The following is a 21,141-nucleotide window of genomic DNA, read 5'->3' on the forward strand; positions in this document are numbered from 1 at the left end:
CATATTTGTTGAATGACAAAATATCACCTCAAAATTCTGCTGACTTCTCTGAGAGGGGAAAAAAAAGACAAAATTGCAGCATCACATGGTATTATGCACTAACGAACATTTCAGAGACAAAATATTAGAAGGCTTCTGTAAACACCAGCACAGGCCTCAGATAACCAGTAACAGTGGAACAAGATTTAGCTGGATATATTCACTCAGTGTTACAGAAAAGGATTGAAAATCCATTATTTATGCTTTTTTTCCCTCCCAAGATGACCTTTTCTCTTGCTTTCTGTAGCCACTTCCTGGCATTCTTGTTTTTCTTCCTTTTTTGTAGAAGACAGCATACGTTATGGCTGGTGAAATCCTAACTTTTTCCCAAAGATCTGACAATGCCATTGTCTCGAGCTCTACGAGGGCTTTCCCTTCTGCAGCCAAAGCAAAGACCAGTTGCACACATGAAAGCGGAAGCACTCTAAAGCAGGATTTAATTAATTTTTGTTTTGAACTTAAACATGAGCACAATAATATAGTGTAACTGGTAATTGATACATATGCATTTTTATATCCAGTTCACCAGTAAAAGTACTACTGCTATCACTAGATATAGGTGTAGGACCTCGTACTAACTATGTGCTACACTAACTATACAAGGGCCCTGGCCTTGTTATCAACAAGAGACCTTCCTGTGTGAATTAGAGCTTGGAAACACAGGTCTCTTCTTATGATGTACAGTTTAAGTATTGAGTAACAGTTCCAGCCTTGGAAATATGGGCACGTGTTGAAAACAGAAGCCCCCAAATGATAGACAAATTGCTGATGATTGATTATAAGTGCTTTTGGTTTAAGGAAAGAAGCAGCAACTAAAGGGGGGGGAGGGGGAATGGCTAAGCAACAGGATAAGGTAGCTGCCACAGCATGGGAAAAATACCACCTCTCAACATTGCACAATATGTAGTGATACGGGGCAATGGTGAAGGTCCAAGGCTACAAATTTTCTAGAGACTGAAAGATCTAATAAAAGATGATCTCAAATTTGGAGGAGGGAGAGAGGGAAGACGCCCACATCAGTTCCAGCTTCCCTCAAAGAAGAGTTCTCAAGACTCATCTCCTCCACCTGGGGACTAAGATCATAAAGGACTGTGCTAACTTCAGGGCATCGCTCATGGTATTGTATACTCCCAGCCAACTAAAGATATGATTGTTATGAACTAATTGCTTTGAATATGCAGTGATAGTGATCAATAATGATTAAGAACTAACCATTATCATGAAATGTGCTGTTAATGAATATCTCTCTAGTAAAGTTTTATTTTACAGTTTAAAACTGGCCAAATTTATCGGTCTTCTAAACACTCCCATTACAGCAATCTCTAACTCCCTGAGAAATATATATGTGTGTGTGTGTATGTGTATCTATATACATGAATATGTGTGAGAGTGTGTATGTATGTCCACACACTTGAGAAAAAAATTTTAATGGATAGGAAAGTGTTACATCTTCAAGAGTCTATACATATTCACAATTTATTCAGCTTTTTAAAATCCCATTGCCTTTTCCACTGTTTTAATGTTCCTCTTGAAACCAATTTCTGCATAACACATTTGATGTTTTATCTTCTCTTCTAGCAGATAGCTAGCCTTTTTTCTGTGGTGCATCAATAATGTTCTATTTGTCTTAATCTAACTAATGCTTAAAATGCTATAGACCAATAGAGTCTCTCAATAACAATCAGATATTTAAACACAAACGGCATATATAAAAGGTTAAAAATACTGAATAGCTTTATTTGAACCCTGATCTTTGAAACTGTCAATCTTGTTAAATAATTGAAGACTCAAGGACTGCACCAGTGATTGTCCATGCTGCTTAACTGTTGGATAACTGGAAGGTGATAGAGCAAGAATGCTACTTTCACAGACTACGGAAATATTTCATTACCATTCCAGAAACTGAAGAGCTCTTTTGGTTAAAATATGCAAATACTTAAACTCTTCCTTAATATTTGATTTTATAATTCATGCTTGGAAGAGGTGCATATTTTTTTCTACACCCTAAAGGAAACAGGTTATTTCACTTACAGGTAAGTAGTTCAGTTCATAATCACATCTTAAAATCACTAGCCAGATAGCACTATTATGCAAAACTTAAAGTCAAAAGTGTAACAACAACAACAACAAAGATTATTTTCAAAAAAAGTAAAAAACAGTATTCCATATATTCCCTAAGCTTTTAAAAGCAAAAGTTTTATATGGTGAAATGCACTCAGAAAAAAGATTCACAAGAATATATATTTACTTAACAAATTTTGATTGGGTTCAATTCATTATTAAAATGGTTTAGACAGAATATGGCAAGTTTGTATACTGATGTAAGATTTGCATCCCAATAGTTTAGGAGCTGTTGATTCTTTTGGAGTATGAACAGCAATGCAAAAATATCAGTAAACATAAAATTGTGGAAATATTTAAATCTGCCCTCAAGCCTCACCACCATGAATTTCCCATTGCAAATATTTAATGCTTCTGGTGTGGCATTTTAAATGCTGTATTAGTACTTTTTTTTTTTTTTTTTTGTCTTGAACAGTAAGTTTCTGGGAAATATATATTTTTTGCCTAAGATTTTCAAGATTAGAAAAGAAACAAATGTTCTTCAAATAATTTCAAAAACAACTAACATGCTTACTCAGTCTTCTATAAAAATTTCCCAAACCGATTTAGAGCTTGACATAATCTTCCAATCTAAGTACAACATTCACAGTCAAATATTTACTTTATAAATTCCACTATTGCCTAGTGAGCTATGGTATTATAAAATTAATTGCTAAAAATATTCTATGTTTTCTCAGTCTTGACAACTTTACCCCCCTAAGGGGGGGGGGGGGAGTAAGAAAAAGGACAGTTTTTTTTTTTTTTTTTAAACAATGGTATCTCAAAATTCTGCTTCCATATGGAATTCTCTGTCTGTCATAAATCTACTACACTTCAGTACTTATTCTAAGGCCATTAGAATACCATTGCTTTAAAGTTAATAGGAGTCTTGTTTGAAAGCCAGATCAAACCAAATCTTCAATTCCTTCTGTAATTTATCTCCTGGGTCATAAAACTTAGTATATGCTATTCTGAGCACCATATTCATATAATTGTTGTTCTTAACTACTGAACTCCATTTTAAAAGCATATAGGGTTTTTTTTTACCCAAGGAAATTAGCTCTTAAGGAGGCTATTCTGAAACCTTGCTCTTTTAATAGTTAAGCATATTGATCTAATTTCTATGCTAATTTATACTTGTGGCAACATACTTAAAGAAGAGAAAAATATTTCACTTATTACCCTCGTATCCACACCTATGATCTTTCTGATTCTCTGTGATATGCTAATCCTCATCTACACTAACAACAGCTATTAATTTTGTCTCATCTCTTCATTCTATTAGGACATTTCTACCTCCCCACATGCCCAAAAAAGAATCAGGAAATAATGGTAAGCCTTTAGAAATTGCAATGGTTATGACTGTTTGCCAACTAGTAAATTCCTTTTCAAAAGTACATACTGGGTTCTTGTTTATACAATTATTCACTGACCCTCATTTTCTCCAACTTTGATAGCAGTTTACCATGTGGCATAAGGTCACATTCTTTACTGGGTGCCTGTGATGAAATCACTGAAATCTAAGTCCAAATTTCTTTTTAAATATGTTACTTGTTTTAATTGACCTGCACCCTTGAGAAATGCCTGGTTTGTTTAGACATCTCTAGACTAACCTACAGGAGTACTCAATAGCTCTTGTAAAACTTACTTTGGCTTCTTTGGCATAGAAACTAGGCCATGAGACAAAGTTGACACCTCCCTTGAGTGCTGCCTTGATATGCAACCAACAGGATCACAAACCAAGGAACTAGGAAATGCTCACAGGTGCAGTAATAAGAGTAATTTCACTCAGATGATAAACCCTGTGCTTCCACACAGGTTGATTCCTGATGTTTTGGAACTGTTAACACTAGATTTTGAGTTAAAGTACTTAAGATTTTGTAAAGTTAAGATTTGTGTTTATGTATTAAAAAGTGGCAACATAAGCTGTTTCTTACATTGTTCTCTGCCATTCATGGAAACCACCTGCACAGCTATTTTTGAATATATTTCACAAACCTACATTAAAAAAAAACCCAAAAAACTAACAAAACCACAGATTAATTATGTCTTGTAAGTGAAACTATCTAAGGGTTGAATTAAATTAGAATTAACATCTGAGAATGATCAAATATACTGTTCCTTTTTCAATATTCTGAAGAAATCTTATTACGCTCTTCCTGAAGAGTCATCAAAAATAAAATTTAGATGACAGGTATGTAATGAAAAACATGGACCTGTAGTTGGTAGCAAGTCTTCTGATTTTCAATTCATAGGAACAAGCTGTTTTTCAAGGCCATTGCTCTTGAAAACTATCAAAGACGACAAAGGATCACTCCACACATAACTGTAAGCTTCTACAAAAGTATAAACTGGCAATTAAATCTTGCACTAAAAAAAAAAAAAAAAAAAAAAAAAAAAAAATTTTAAGATACCGGTGGTCCTGGTAGACAACAAGCTGAACAAGAGCCAGCAATGTGGCCTTGCAGCAAAGGTGGCCAACAGCATCCTGGGCTATATTAGGAAGAGCACTGCACAGGTCGAGGGAAGGGATCCTTCCCCTCTATTCAGCACTGCTGAACCCACATCTGGAGTGCTGGGCTCAGCTCTGGGCTCCCCAGTACAAGACAGACATGGACATACTGGAGCAAGGCCAGCAAAGGGCCACAAAGATGATGAAGGGTTGGGAGCACCTGTCATAAAGGAGAGGCTGAGAAAGCTGGAACTGTTCAGCCTGGAGAAGAGAAGGCTCAGGGCAATAAATACCGAATTTGGAGGAGTGGCAGGGAAGGGAGTAAAGACGACAGAGCCAGACTCTTTTTAGCAGTGCCCAGTGAACAGACAAGAGGCAATGGGCACAAATTGAAATACAAGAACTTCCATTTAAACACAAGAAAGATCTTTTTTAGGGTTAGAGTGGTCAAACACTGGAACAGGTTTCCCAGAGAGCTTGTGGAGTCTCCACCCTTGGAGATATTCAAAACTCAGCTGGACACAGTCCTGAGCAACCTGCTCTAGTTAATCCTGCTTTCAGCAGAGGGGTTGGACTAAGCAATCTCCAGTGGTCCCTTCCAGCCTCAACTATTCTGTGATAATATAGTTACGTTAGTTACAAAGATTTTTTCAAAGTAAATCTCTGACTCTGCCATTATTCTACAATACAAGTCTGCTATAAGAACTTACATACTTGAGTAACCTGCAAGATAGCAGAATCACTTGGTACTGCTTGAGTAAAATATGTTTTCCTGGAGTAACTGTAACAATAAATTACAATACTAGTACACTATATCTAAAGGTTTATTTTGTTTGTTTTTAATAGAACTAAACTCCATTGTTTAATAAGGCCTGAACACGTAATGAAAACTCCAAACCTCTCCTTTAAACAAATAAAGAAAAAAACACTTGCCATAAGTGACTAGAGTGGAATGAACTATGAGGATTTCACTGTCTACAGGAAAAAAAGCAGGCAAACAGTGAGCCTGAGTTATAGCAGTAGTAGTCTAACAAGTTTCCAGGAATTTCCTGCTGTTAAGAGAATGGAAGAGGAATACCTGAAAACACACCCTGTGAACTTTGTACTTAAACAAACAAAAAGCCCCCAAAAGATCCCCCCAAAACCTTAGGCAATGCGTAATAGAAAGTATGTTACTTAATACTACCAAGGAATTTGGCATAAACTTTTAAAAATTCAATTGAGAAAAAAAAGCATTCCTCTTGACTTAATGCATATGCTATCGGCAATATGTTATATTGCTATTTCATGCTGTCCTAATGCTTTTAAATGTTTGGCAGGGGATTGAGTGTTGTTTTTTTTTAATAAATATGGACTAATCCTCACTCTCAGACTTGGTCTGTTTTTGTAGGAGAGAGAGATCAGGCAAAGATAAGTAGCAAATGCCCCACAAAAGCAGTGGTTAATATAAAGCAATGCTGACAATATCATGATAAAGATTACTTCAGAAGTTGCATGAAAATACTTTTAGAATCCTAATATCAAAAACATCTTTGTGATAAAGATAACATCTCAAAAAATATTAGCTCATAAGAATATGAATTAATAAAAAGAATTCAATAGGAGAATGTATTTTTAAGTACCTCCTTCCCCTCCAAAAATATTTCATAAGACAAATTCTCTTGCTTCTTCATTCCAATTCAGTGCTTATATGTTTACCAGCTCTTTTCTAAGATTTTTCTTTTCCTTCCTTCAATGAACAGGGAGAAAGATCTAACTAAATGCTTACCATTCTCACTTAGTAACTAACTTAACAATAGCAATACTTGTAATTTATTACCATATGAAATTTTCTCCTACAAAATTAAAAAAAATACAATTTGGTTTATAGTTAAAAATAGTGAAATTATCATATTAACTATTCAGAAAAAAAAATGAGCAAAGTTTCAAAAATGAGAAAATGGATAAGTTACTTGTAAAATGACAGAGTAATGTCTTTTAGAGGAAGGGAAACCTGCAGCTTCATATTGTTCTTACAACGCAAGGGGAAGACTCTGTACACTGTTACCTCTAAGGCTGGTGTAAATTAGAGTCAATCAAATAAAACTGTGGTCTGGATAAATACAATATAAATCTTTAGAATGCAATAAGATAAGGAATTAGTACAGTAAAGTGTACAAAATTACCAAAATATTTCGTGTCTGAAATACTAACAGAAAAGTGAGAAAGCCATTATGTTTAAGAGAAGAGACAGTTTTAATTAAATGAATCTTCAGAAACTGTCCTATCAGTAAGCTCATTAGTTGCAATGAAAGTTCCTCCTGCTGATCTAAGAGTACTTAAAAAAACAGAATTTGTTATACTTCAAAGAAAAAAGGCATCTTTAACTCATGTACTGCAGCAGGGTATTAAGCCTACTTCTCCTATTACAAAAGCAGAAATGAAAACTTTAGCACTTAATGGAAAAACAAATTTAATAACCTGAAGTAAACTACTATTGCATAGGCCACATGTCCCTTGCTGCTTGCCTGTCACAGATATATACATATAATATCTAAAAATCCCTTTTTCTAATGGATCTTTTTTTTAAACACATATTTCTAATGGAGAATTTACACATTTTGAATTTCTTATATTTCAGGAATTATACTAAGATTTATAAAGTACTATAAAATAGTTATTAGCTTGACAACAGACATAATACTGCTCTTAAAGTCTCACAAGCTATGTTAACAGCTTATGTATGGCACTTAAAACAATGTTATGGAAAATATTTGATGAAACAAAAAAAAAAACAACAAAAAAAACAAAAGGGAACCAACATCCATAGTATAGTTCTATAGAGTGTGTTCAAATTAAAATTTATGTGGCAAAAAGATGTGTAAATAGCACTTGAACAATATTAACAGAAAACTTTGATTTATAATTTAAAAGGGCACTTGCAGATAATAGCTTTATCCCACAATAATTTCACACTTTATTTACAGAAACAAATATGCAGACATGAAATAAAAATAGCTAATGACAACAAAAAAATAGCTTGCAACAAAGCTATGGAAGAAAATAATATTCTTATCGAACTTCATAGATTTATTCTTCAGAATTAATTATAAAAATGACTTCAGAGCACAAAGTTTAGTGAAACCATGAAGAGAACAGGCATTCTATCATCCCTATACTGCCCCTAACCTTTACTAGGACAAAAGGTAGAGAACATGATTTAGAAACAAAACTTTGGAATAAAATACGACCAGTATGGTTCACAGAAAAATTGAGCATTGTATTATTACGATACAAGTCCAGAAAAGCATGATATATTTCCTCACCCAACAAGTTTTCCACCAAAGAATCCTATATGTAAGCAGAAGCTTCCTACTGGATGGCAGAGAAAGGGTAGGCTGACTTCCCTCCTTCTATACTATCATCAGCCTGTAACACTTGGATGTAACCCTTACAGCCAGCAATTCTCCAAATTTACTAGAAGTTTGAACCGCCTCCAGTAAATACAGCCCAGGAAGGATTATTCTTAAGTACTGTTTCTTGGGATGGAGGAGAAACTCTTAGCTGTATATCCAAATTCTGCCATAACACAACCAGTATTCTTTCTAGAATGATCCTATTTGACTAGATGATCATTAAGTTAAAAGATTTTTGATGACTTTCCCTCTATCTCAGTCTCCCTAGTGGGTACAACTCCTTGCAACACCTGTGTTTCCCAGCTCACTGCACAAGTTGCAATGTGTTAATGCAATAAAAGCGTTGTAGCACTATCAATCTCTGTTAAAATAATTAGAATTTGGCATTATATGGCACATATTTGAATAGTTTGTAGTATTCACGTATAGAGTCCAAAATCAAACATACAGAGACTAATACAGGACAAAAAAAGACTGAAGTAGTAAACTAGCAGAATATATAACAACTAAGAATGTTATGACAACTTATTTAAAATAATACTGAGAAGGGCTAAAATATAAAAGCATTATAAATTATATTCTAAAATATATAATTTAGAGCTCTGGGAATTAAGGAAGATATCTATTTACCTCAATTTAGAAACAGACAGATCATTATCTGGTTGCATTAGACAAACGCAGCTGTTTACCAGGTTGATAAGTAGATAATCTAAGACCATCTTGGTACACCAAAATTGTCATCTAATCTTAATGCGCTTTTATAAAGGAAAGCATTCTTTGACAACGTAAAGGAAAAGATCACCATCATTCTTGGTCAATCTCCCTTGATCAGCATATCAATAGGATAAAACCAAGTTAGTCCGTTAGGTTGGATATAGCTGACTGTAACCACAGGTTATTCATAGACATTTCTGAACTGACCTTTTGGTAATCTTAAGCAAAAACAGCCACTTAATTAGAAATTTAGTGTGCATATATTGGTGTATAAAGCAAGTTGATTTAATATAGAAATATACTTCTGCATAAATACTATGTTTTACAAATAAATGAGCTGGGGCTTTTGGGCTCTGCAAGATTTTCAAAAATTTCAGCACAGGGAAAGAGTCTTTCAAACAGAATGGAATTTTACAGGAAGGGAAACAGGTGCAGATAAATACACCAATACACTAATCTGTTAAAGACATCCTGAGGCTCTGTCTTTTTCGTACAGTAAAATGTAAATGCAAAATACCTTTCAAATAATATGCTGAAACAAATGCAATGTATAAACCTGAAAACATATGATCATTGATTTTTGTCCTACAGCATAGCTGAATCAGAGCAAAGATCTATCTAGTCAATAGCAGATACCTAAAAAAGAACAGAAAATCTACACTAGCAAATGATAATTTTCCTGGCCACTCCATGTGGTCAATTTTTTATACCTTGGAAGCTTACCATACAACCATCAGCAGCCTCATACAAAACAATTATCTATATTTAAAAAAAATGGCCTCTAATAAAGAACAATTTAGTATTCTGGCTGATATACAAGATTTAATTAGAATATAGCCAATAACATATTAATAACAAAAAATCAGTGACAAATTAACAGTGGCTTTTATGAAAATAGTGCATAAAAATTCTGAATATATAATTACCAAATATATAATTACCGATACAGTTATATAAAGGACTGGAAAGCATTTGGCAGTTATTTAAATATACCTGAATTTCTAAGTATTTATGAAGCACTAAAATTGGAAGTGTTAAGAACAGTGATAACAGAAACAAAACTCTACATGAGTGACCGCTATCTCAAGTTCTCTATCAGGAAGAGTTTTTGCAATGCTATAGTTTGTTGCAGGGAGACTGAGTGAGGCATAAGAGTGACACTGTGCAAAGCAATACAGATATACACTGATATCCTCCAAACTGACAAAGCTAAAATATGATTAACTCAGACAGCCCACCCAATCTCATCCTTCCTGCAAGAACATGATAGCACTGAGGTGGTATCAATTTCTAACTTCATGCTTAGTCAGTTTAAATTAGTTAATCTGTGACTTAATTTGCAGAAGGAACTTCTAATTAGGAAGTTAAATGTAAAAATCTGCTGCTGCTCATATTGAGATTTAAAAGATTCTATGCTGTATGATGAAGCAGTAAAAAGACAAATTTGTTTTTCCTGACTTCCAACATTACTGTTGTATGAAGAATTTACGTGCAGAAAAGAAGTTGTTTTTCTAATTTATGTTTAAAATGAACAAAATTGAAATGATAGTATGAAAGCCTTTATTCATTTCTGAATTAGAAGACACTGAATAACTCTACTACTCTTACAATATAGAAGATTGAAAGACTAAAATAGTAAATAGCAATAAATATCTTCAAGAACACTTACGGTAGTTCAAATTGCTGATTTATGATATATACCATTAATATGCACTTTGAAAATAATATGAGTGTAAAACAAACATCAACTCACAAAAAAAGACACTGATATGCATTCAGAATCAAAACTTTCAGTTAGTTAATACAAACCTTTACTAGCTTTATCTAAATGCTGAAAATCCTCAATAAAATTTAGGACATCCTGATATCTTTCTTCACATACTTCTACAAGAAAATGAAGCAATGTTGTTTTTTGATCTGCCGACTTTGTGTCCTTCAGCTAGGGGAAAAAAAAGTTAAAATATTGAGAATAAGATTCTGTCTAAATACTTTAATAATTAATATACACTATTAATTGTGAATACAAGAAATGTAAGAACAAACTGCTGAACTGGTACAGACCTTAAATTCCTAAGTAGTTTGCTGTTTCATTTTCCCCCCCTTGTTAAAAATCCTTACAAGAATCACATTAAATGTTTATTTTTTCATTCTATGCAATATGTGAGTTTCTGTACAAACACAGCACATATTTTTCTTTGCAAATTTAACTATTTAAACAATATAGAAGTTTTGTTTGCAAAACTGAGTAGATTTTTGAAAGTGAAAATTGTCAGAACTAAATCAGCAAAATCTAACAATACATGACACACCAGTCCACACCCTGACAAGATTTCACTACGTGTGAAATGAATTGTATCCTAACAATACATATGCAACAGAAACCACAACCCCAGCCCTCAGAAGTGCTAGCAGTCATCCATTCGCAACAGAGCACATGATTTTGCTATTCTATCTTTTATAGCACAGACATTTGTGTTCCAGCATTCTTAACCATAAACTTTTCTGTCTGATCCCTATATACAATGAACATGATTTGAAGCTCCACAATTTTAAAACTTGTATCTAGAAACAGAAAATGATATTATTTGTTCATTTTAAAATAACATCTCATAGGAAAGTGCTTGTCTACTATCTTTAAAAAACTATTTCTGCATAAGAATTCTGCAGAAAAAGCATACGTATACATTGACACACATGAAATGTGTGTATGTATTAAAGGGTTGCCAGATTACACACAGAACATTAGAGTATCAGGCAAAAAAAGTGTTAGTGAAGTATTATAATTAGCACTAAATAAAGAGAAAACTCATGTTAGCTAGTTTCAATTTCAAGATTGTTTCTTAATTTGGTTACCATGAAAAACATAAATGATTGGCAATGCAAAACAGCAGAAGAGTAACTACAGCCAAGAGGCAGAAAGAAAAAAAAAGGGGGGGGGGGGAGAGAAAAAATGCTTTCTTTCCAAAAATAAGGTTCAAATCAAGCACAATGCCATACGGTGATTACTTCTGAATTAGGAAGCAGAAGCAAGGTCAATCTCAATCTAAATATTCATGCACATACATAATTCTTACATTACAATGCATTTCCCATGGTTGCCAATTTCTTATAAAGAAATTTTTTCCCACACTTCTTGTACTTCCCAATATCCTCAAAGATCACATAAAAGGCATTTTAATGATGTAAAAATCAGACAAAAATACGTTGTTTGCTTTTCCCATACTGTCAAAATAAAATGGAGAATTTTGTATAGGCAATTATCACTAAAGTTGATATTCCATATTTTAATATGAAAATTCAGAGATTATTTTCAAAGATAAAGATGATACTATGTTAATAAATATGATGGTATATACTCTTCCAGAATATATATTTTTTTCATTTAGACAAATGGATTAATAATGAGGTGAGACAGAATTTTCAAAATAACCAGAAAATGGAATATATATATATATATATATATATATATATATATCAAAACAAAAAGTATTCTAGGGTCTTTACAGCATGCAGTGTTATAAAATAAATTACTTATACTGTACTAGAATTCTCTCTAATAAATGTCTCAATTGTTGGAGCATCACACAAAATTTCTACTATGATACTTTTCTAGAAAGTATACAATTAACAAAAGTTAAGTTTTAAAAAACAATAATATGTTGGTATTTAATAGATGATAGCATATTAGCACATCAATATCATATCTCTCTTCTGAGAATGCAGGTATATCCTCTGATGCAGAAGAACTACTACATTCAATTCTACATGGTGCAGGGAGGAAAGTGCAAAGTGCAGAAGTATGCAAAGTGCAAAGTATGAAGAAATTCATATAGCTCTTGAGGCATAGTTGGTCACCAATGGAGAATAGCAGATATATCACCTATTCTACAAATATTACAGAAATCAATAACTTTGAAGGACAGAAGCCAATGTAAATTTCTTAAGTTCTGTAAAACCCTACCGAAAACTGCTGTGAAGACAGCCAAGACATCTGTAATTTGCAGCTTTCTAGTTTTGGGCCTTGAAAGAGTAGCAGTTTGGGTGGGGTTTTTTTGTTTTTTTTTCTCCTCTTTTTCCCTGTTTTAATACTAAAATTTTTAATAGGTGAAGCAGTTTATTATTCTCAGAACAGAGGAGATTCTGCATTAGTCCAGACACTATGCATAGTAAAGAAAATCCCAAAACTTACACATACATAGTTTTACCTCCTTATTTCCAGACAAAGTGATCTGTGTAAGACACTATTTTATAACCAGTGAAGGCTTGCACTCACGTACTTCCTAAATGAGGCCACAATTAGATGAAGTGAATTAGAAATTGGTGACTAGTACCCTGAATTTCATACTATATAAGAATCTATCCAGAAGAGCTATACTCTTTAGCACACTATCCTACCCTAATCAGGAGAAAGGCAACTGCACCCTGCAGTAGTTGACAAATTCAACTGGTTTACAAGGTTATTTTGCAACCAAGACCACGACTAGTCAAGGCATAGATGACTATGGGGGAGGAAGCCAGTGCAGCACCTGAGCTAAAAGTGCTGGAAAGAAGGCACTAATCTCCTCCCTTCCTCACTCCCTTGAAAAGAAGTTTCCCTTTTTAAATATGATACTAAAAGCAGTTACAAATCTAAGAAGGCCATCATGATGATGGTTAATAAGATATCCATAATTTAATAAATGATGACTCTATTAGATAAGGGTATGACTGCATATTTTTAAGCAAGTAGATGGGAGCTTTCTTAGTTAAGGCTCTTAAAAGGAAAAAATAGCATAGTTTGTGCTTAGTATTACACTAACAGAATGAGCTAGCTAGCTTTCGGTTCACTTTGAACATGCAAAGAATAAGTATTCAGCTATGACAACAGCAGATAAGCTCTGTATTTTTTAAATTCATCTTCTGTAGAATGATGTCACCACCATCTTTATTCAGAATGAGATTTAAATAACTAGTATGATTCTAAAGTTTTATTTCAAATAGTTTGAGGGAATACAGCTACGTTCACACCAATTATATGTGAAAGAATATATACATATTGATGAAAATATAGCCTACATTCTATTTTAAACTTCCACAGGGAATGCACATGAACTGAGTGCAAGGGGTGGTTTAAATTACTTGGAAGAAATACACAGCCAAGAGCTCTTGGGGAAGAACATTACTCAGAATGAAACAATTCCAGTCTTCAATATTATTCCATGTGGCTATATTCTTTAACCACTAACTCTATGACCACCAGAAATGATTAAGACTATCTTTAATGGATTGCTAGCTCAAGGTTGATTGAGTTTTTAAATTGAATTATACTAAGACTGTAGTTTGAGCTCAACATTTACTAGATGTTAAAAAAATCCACAGGAGAAAATTTTATGACTGTTCTTACTATAAGAATAATTTTAGTTTAACTTATTAGATGTCAGCTAATAAAGAATAGAGAAATCTTGACTGAAAAGTCTAAATTTTCTCTTTGAAACCTTCAATAAAAGAGATTATAATCTCAATATATAATATGAAATTATAATCCATGACATTGCTTAACCATCTTCATATGACTAGCCAGCCAATTAGCACATACTTTCCTGTGGACCATTGCTAAGGAAAATCATTTAAATATTCTAGTATAAAGTTTGAATTCCACAGCATTTATTTGGCTCAGATACGCCAATATGTCCTGAAAGATCTGAGCTTCTCAGAGGTGGTCAGTAACTCCACATCCGTTCTCCAGAACAACTTGCAGAATTCTAAAGGGTGTCTAATTCAACCTATTGCTCTTATATAATCCCTCTTATAAGGGATAACTGATGATATAGTCCTCCTGTTTTACTAGTCCAGTATCTAAACACATGGGGGAGGAGACACAGACAAATAGACATAGCGAAACTAAAATTCCTAATCCGGATACATGAAGGACCTTCTTTCTTTTCTTCAAACATGGTATTTATACAATCAGGAATAAAGGACAGACCAATGTGGGCAACATTGTGATGGGTCTGCCACAGACTGCCTGATCATGAAGAAGTAGCAGATGAGACCTTCTTTAGACAATTGGAAAAAGCCTCATGTTCGTAAACCGTGGTCCTCACAAAGGACCATAAGGTCCCACCCCAACCCACCAGCAGTTGCTGGAAGGGCAACACAGCAGCGCACAAGCTATCCAGGTTTCTGGAGTGTATTGATGATAACTTCCTGACACAGGTGATCAAGGAGCTGATGAGGTGAGATGCTCTGCTGGACCTGATAGTTACAAACGAGGAAGAACCAGTCAGGGATGTAAAGGTTGTGGGCAGCCTTGGTTACAGTGACCATGAAGAAAGTAGAGTTTCAGATTCTGAGAAGAGGGAACAAGACAAATAGCAGGATCACAGCCCTGGACTTCAGGAGATCAGACTTTGGCCTCTGCTTGGAATTCCACAGGAGACAGTCCTGGAGAGAAGAGGGGTCCAGGAAAGCTGGTTGATTTTCAAGGATCACCCCCTCCAGGCTCAAGAATGGTCCATCTGCATGAGTAGGAAATCAGGCAAAGGCAGCAGGAGGCCTACTTGGATGAGCAAGGAGCTCCTGACAAAACTAAGCATAGAAAGGAAGCATACCAGAGGTGGAAGCAGGACAGGTAACCCAGAAGGAACATAGAGACGCTGTCCAAGTATGTAACGATGGGGTTAGGAAAGTCAAAGCCCACCTGGAGTGGAATGTGGATGGCAAGGGATGTGAAAGGCAACCAGAAAGGCCGCTACTGATGTAACAGCAGCAAAAGACAGACCAGGGAAAATTTAGGCCTGCTGCTGAATAGGAATGGGGCCTGGTGACACAGGACACAGAAAAGGCTGAGGTACTCAATGCCTCTGTCTCTGATACACCTCCGTCTTTACTGGTAAGACCAGTTTTTTGGAATCCCAAGTCCCTGAGACCAGTAGGAAAGTCTAGAGCAAGGAAGACTTACCCTCAGAAGAGGAGGATCAGGTTGGGAACATTTAAACAAGTCAGACATGCACAAGTCCAGGGGACCTGATGGAATGCACCTATGAGTGCTGAGGGAGCTGGCCTATGCCAGTGCAAGGCCACTCTCAATTATCTTTGAAAGGTCACGGTGATTAGAAGAGGTTCCTGAGGACTGGAAGAAAGCAAATGTCACTACTATCTTCAAGGAGGCTAAGGAGGAAGATCTGTGGAACTGCAGGCTGGTAAGTCTCACCTTGATTCCTGGGCAGGTGATGGAGAAAATTATCCTGGAAATCATTTCCAAACACATTAAGGACAAGAAGATGATTGGAGTAGTCAGCATGGACTTATAAAGGGGAAATCATGTTTGAACAACCTGTTAGCCTTCTATCATGAGAAGGCTGGTGCAGTGGACAAGGGGAAAGTAGTGGATGCTGTTTATCTTGACTTCAGCAAGGCTTTTGAGACTGTCCCCCATAACATCCTCAGACAAACTGACAAAGTATTGACAAGATAAGTGCAGAGTGAGCTGGAAAGAAAACTGGCTGAAATGCTGGGCTAGCAGCAAAGTCCAGGTGATGGTCAGTCACTAGTGGTGTACCTCGGGGTCGATACTGGGGCCAATATGGTTTCATATCTTCATTAATTACCTGGATATGGGACAGACTGCACCTTCACCAAGTTTGCAGATGATTCAAAACTAGGAGGAGTGGTTGATACAACAGATGGTTGTGCTGCCATTCAGAGGGACCTTGACAGGCTGGAGAAATAGGCAGACAGGAATCTCATGGAGCCAAACAATTGAAAATGCAGTGGCCTGCACCCGGGGAGGAATAACCCCCTGCACCAGTACAGGCTGGGGCCTGACAGGCTGGAAAGCAGCTTTGCAGAGAAAGACTTGGGGGTCCTGGTGGAAAACAAATTGACCATGAGCCAGCAGTGCACCCTTGAAGCAAAGAAGATCAGCAACATCCTGTGTTGCATTAGGAAGAGCGTGAACAGCAGGTAAGGGACAGGATCCTTCAGCTCTACTCAACACTGGTAAGACCACATCTGCAGTGCTGTGTCCATTTCTGTGCTCTCCAGTACAAGACAAACTGGAGTCACTGGAGTGAATCCAGCAGTGGAACAAAACATTTGCTGATGTGCTGAATACCTGGGTCTTTTTTGGTATTCGGGATGATAATAAAATCCATTGTCCTTAGCTGATGCTGATAATATGAATTCAGTACAACAGAAGGATGACAAATACAAACTCCCAGTGATTCTCTCTCTGAAAGCTGTCAACCTTCAAAAGGACAAGTCTTTGATTGCAGGCTGCACTTGCCCTGAGACACGCAGTGCCAGACACCTGAAATTTTATAGATTATCTCTATGGCCATAGCTTTTGCTCTGCCTCCAACAGAACCTGTAACAGTTGGTCTTCCTTTACTAAGTCAATACACTCATCTTCACTGTCATTAAGGTGGCATTATCTTCACTCAAAAAACAAAACAAAACAAAAAAAACAACCAGCAGCATCCAGCAGCATGGTCTGGTATTTACAAACTATCAACTTGAAGTGATATATATGAAACATTTTGTCATTTGAACTTCATTTTATACTTGAAGATTTCTTATGCAAATTAACTATATTGAGTACTAGGATGTATGTTTATGCACAGTTAATAAAGTCCTGAAAGGAGCAAACCAGTACCAACACTTCTGATCATATGACATTATACAACGTCAAAATTACACTGAATCAAGCATTATGAGCATAGGGATCAAATTACCTTTTTCATGTCCTTATAGCCTTATGTCTACTTCACCAACCTGATCAAAAGTAGCATCATATATGCCAGACTACTAATAATGCTCCGTTTTCTCTTGAGCAGAAGGTTGGACTAGATGCCTCCTGAAGTCCATTCCAACCTGAATTATTCTATGATTCTAAGAAACCCTTATATATTTCTCAACTAGTTAACTGAATACTCTATCCAAAATATTATTTATTTTGGCTCTTTCTTTGGCCTCATGGAGACTCTTTGAGAACCATCAGTCTACCTTGATTTCAAAAGCTTTATACAATCCCCATCACTATCAAGTTCTTAATTATCTTTGTAGTTAGAAAGCTTTCTTAATTTTTAATGAAGCTTCCTTTGCTACCAGCAAAGCCAATTACTTCATCTCCTACCTTAATTACATAGACAAACGTTTAAAAGTCTTCTTTATCACAAATTAATAACATAAGGACACTCTGATGTCCTCTTCATATTCCTCACGTCTTTTCTAAATGAAATACACCCATATGCTTTTTTTTCTTTTCTTTTACAGAAGTTTAGAAGTGTTGTGTTACTATACTCTGGATTCTTACCAGCCAGTCTATATATTTTCCGCAGTGCTGCAGACAAGATTTCCCTTAATGCTCTATCAGTACCAAGTAAATAGGAATAATTACCATCTTTATATTACACAGAAGGCCTTCTAGAACACAGATAAGACAATTTGCCTCTTTTGCAACAGGATTTATTGTTGAGACCTGCAACCCTAAATAACCTCTAAGTCTGCAAACTTAAATACCTATGAGATCCTAGTTTATCAAATGCATTTAATGCCAGTGTACTATATGGTTAGCCAGGACTTAAAACACATTTTCTGGAATACTGCCTAGCCACTCATTCTTTATTTTCATTGTTTACGCATATCAGATCCCCAAGTTTAGTATTTTGTGATAGTCTTCAACATTTTCATCTTCTAGATCTTATATTACTTCTCCAGGATCATTTTGATCCTGCTCTCCAAAGTGCCTATAACAATTAACTTTACATCACTTATTACTTCCATAAATAGAATTTCTTTTTCATTGGCTAAAAATATTAAAAATGCATAGAATATAACTAGACCTAGGAGAGATCCTGGTAATAACATATTTTAAAAGTACTCTCAGTTGGAAAGAGAACCTTTAATTCCCACCTTCTAAATTGTTTGTTTCTCAACAAATTGCACTTATAATTCAATGATTTCATCTATACTGTATTGCTCTAGGTGGTTGCTGCATACTTAAATACTTATTTTAGAATAGGTATGTTATATAAGTTACAACTTAAATATACATAGAAAATAGGTATCATATTCAACACTGGAGGACCACAGTGATAGAACTTTTCTGAACCATGGCAGACTAAGGCTGATTATTTTGAAGAATGCAGGAGTTAACATAAAAGTGTCACATTTTCTTCATTGCGTAAAAAGATAAAGAAGCTATGAAAAGACAAAGAATACATCTTAACTTCAAAATAATTCCTTTCTCATAAGAACTATTAAATACATGTCCGTGCACAGTCTGCAGTGACCTCCCAGTGGGCACAGGAAAACAAAAATAAGAACTGTAAATAGGGGGAAGGCGATTAAGCTTAGATTGGATTACAAGTTAAAACTCAGAAAAGGATAGATATCTTGTTGCATATATCTTAGTCTTTCATCTTTCAGCTTTTATACAAGAAAAATTAAATGAAACATAGGGAACTGATGAGATTGAGCTTTAACATAGAAGAGTCAGATAAGGAGAAGTTTTACGTACGAGAGACAACATAACTGTATAAAAACAGATTAAATGTGACAGTCAAAAACATTCAGACACACAAGACTGTAATGCTACTATGACAACATTGATATGGTCCTTCTATAACCTTATTTAATTTGGCTTTCTATTATTTCCTTAATATAAAAACTTCTAAAATTTTATATGTAAGCCAAACTCAGTGACTGTACACAGATTAGCTCTGTATCATTCAAACCACCAACTACTGTTAAGAATAATGTCAAAAATGAAAACAAATTGTTAACTGCAAGGAAGACATCAAAACAAAGAATTTAGGAGTGTAATAAAAACAAATGAAAGAGTGAATGTAATATTAGAACTCAACATGGACATTTCAAAACTCACTTTACACAGGGAGCTGAGGTTATATCCAAAGGTCTGTGCATTCCGAGAACCTGCATTCATGTAGTTTCCCATTAACAGTACTAGTTCCAGCAGCTTGCTGAAGCTTTTACTCTTCTTTATCTCTTCACAGGCAGCACTGACAGCCATGATGTCAGGTTTGATGTTGTTCACCTGCTCCTCAAACTGAAGCTTAAAAAGAATAGCACTGAGCCGTGGCCGTAGTCTCTTCACATTACTTATCTGAATGAAAAGAAAACAGAAGATTTCCTTTAAAATTCATGCTACACTTTGGCACTGTACAAATGCATACAATCTGAAGTGATTTATTGGTGTGACAGGCTTGAAGAAGCAATATATCTGCTATAACTGATAGCAAATGAACGAATGAATGAGAGACACTTGGGTAAGCAACTGAAATCTCATCCTGTGGTTAATAAGAACTGCCTCCATCTTCCCATCCTTTCCCAATAACTAGTATGTGTAAGCAATAAAAGATAAAGTGTCATCATATATCACATCTGTCAACTCATATACCAAATCCTATAAAACTAATCCAAGTTTATGACCCAGTGCACAGTAGTTGCAAAGTAATAAAAGTGGTTTGCAAATTTTGTATAACTCGGAATGTACCAAAACAAGGCAAGTCTCATATTCTGGTACAAATATTTTAAAGCTGATTGCAATAAGATTATACTATAAATTTGTAGGAAAATATAGGTTTGAAGAACAATCTCAGCTATGAAACATTTATGATAGCATGTGTTTATATATGTCAGTATTCAAACCCCACTATAGTCCCGAGTCTTATACAGTTAATCAGATAAAACAGAATGCTCCTAAGGAAAACAGTAGCTTCTGTAGATTATATGCAAAAGACTTGGCTTTCTTTGTGCTTTACGGGTCAGGGATTTTCAGCTGGAATTTCAATCTTCCCACATGACTTAGGTCAGTGAGTTCCCACCCCGGAGACATTTTGCATATCACTTCCCATATCCAGACTGCAAGATTGCAAGTTTTATTAGTTCTTTAAATCAAGAAACCTGGAATGCATTCAATGTACTTAAATTCCTCCACCTCTCAAGCTTCCAATGTACTACTCTGCCATCCAAATCTATCACAGTAATCTTCACATCTTAGGTATGGTATCACATACAATCCCAGAAGATTTCTGTTTTCCACTCTTGCCTCTTTTCTCCCTGCCAGGCATTTTATGCATCCGTGCTGTTTCCTGGAAATCATAGTTTTTCCCCCACTTTGTAGTTCTGTTTGCATCAAAGACATGCTCCTCCAAGCTGTTCCTTGAGCTTCTTTCCCCACTCTTCCTAACCATGTTCTCTCATCAATCCAATTAATTCTTTAAGTCCTTCTCCCCATAGTCTTTCTCCCTTCAAGGCAAGATTCAAGCCAATAATGCCTTGACAATTCCTGAGATAAAGTCTATAGAGTCAGCATTGCATTAAATATATACATACATACAATGGTTTGCTGCTATCAGTGCTTCTCAGTGCAGGAAGGCAAGGAATAATATTGGCACTTTTCCTGCAGATGCATAGGTTTCATACAGAGTAGCCTTA

At 35.3% G+C, this 21,141-nt stretch overlaps 1 protein-coding gene across 1 annotated transcript in view; it reads right to left on the bottom strand.

Moving 5' to 3' along the window:
- The window catches only part of DIAPH3 (diaphanous related formin 3), a 248,214-nt gene that overhangs the window by 102,893 nt on the left and 124,180 nt on the right, over nt 1–21,141 (bottom strand). The window contains exons 21-22 of the mRNA XM_067292601.1: nt 19,568–19,807; nt 10,510–10,639 (exon numbers count right to left, since the gene is read on the bottom strand). Of these exons, the coding sequence (XP_067148702.1) occupies nt 10,510–10,639; nt 19,568–19,807 (370 nt within the window). The remainder of the gene's footprint in view (nt 1–10,509; nt 10,640–19,567; nt 19,808–21,141) is intronic.

The sequence above is a fragment of the Apteryx mantelli genome, chromosome 1, assembly GCF_036417845.1.
Source record: "Apteryx mantelli isolate bAptMan1 chromosome 1, bAptMan1.hap1, whole genome shotgun sequence".
In the NCBI taxonomy this organism is placed as follows: Eukaryota; Metazoa; Chordata; class Aves; order Apterygiformes; family Apterygidae; genus Apteryx; species Apteryx mantelli.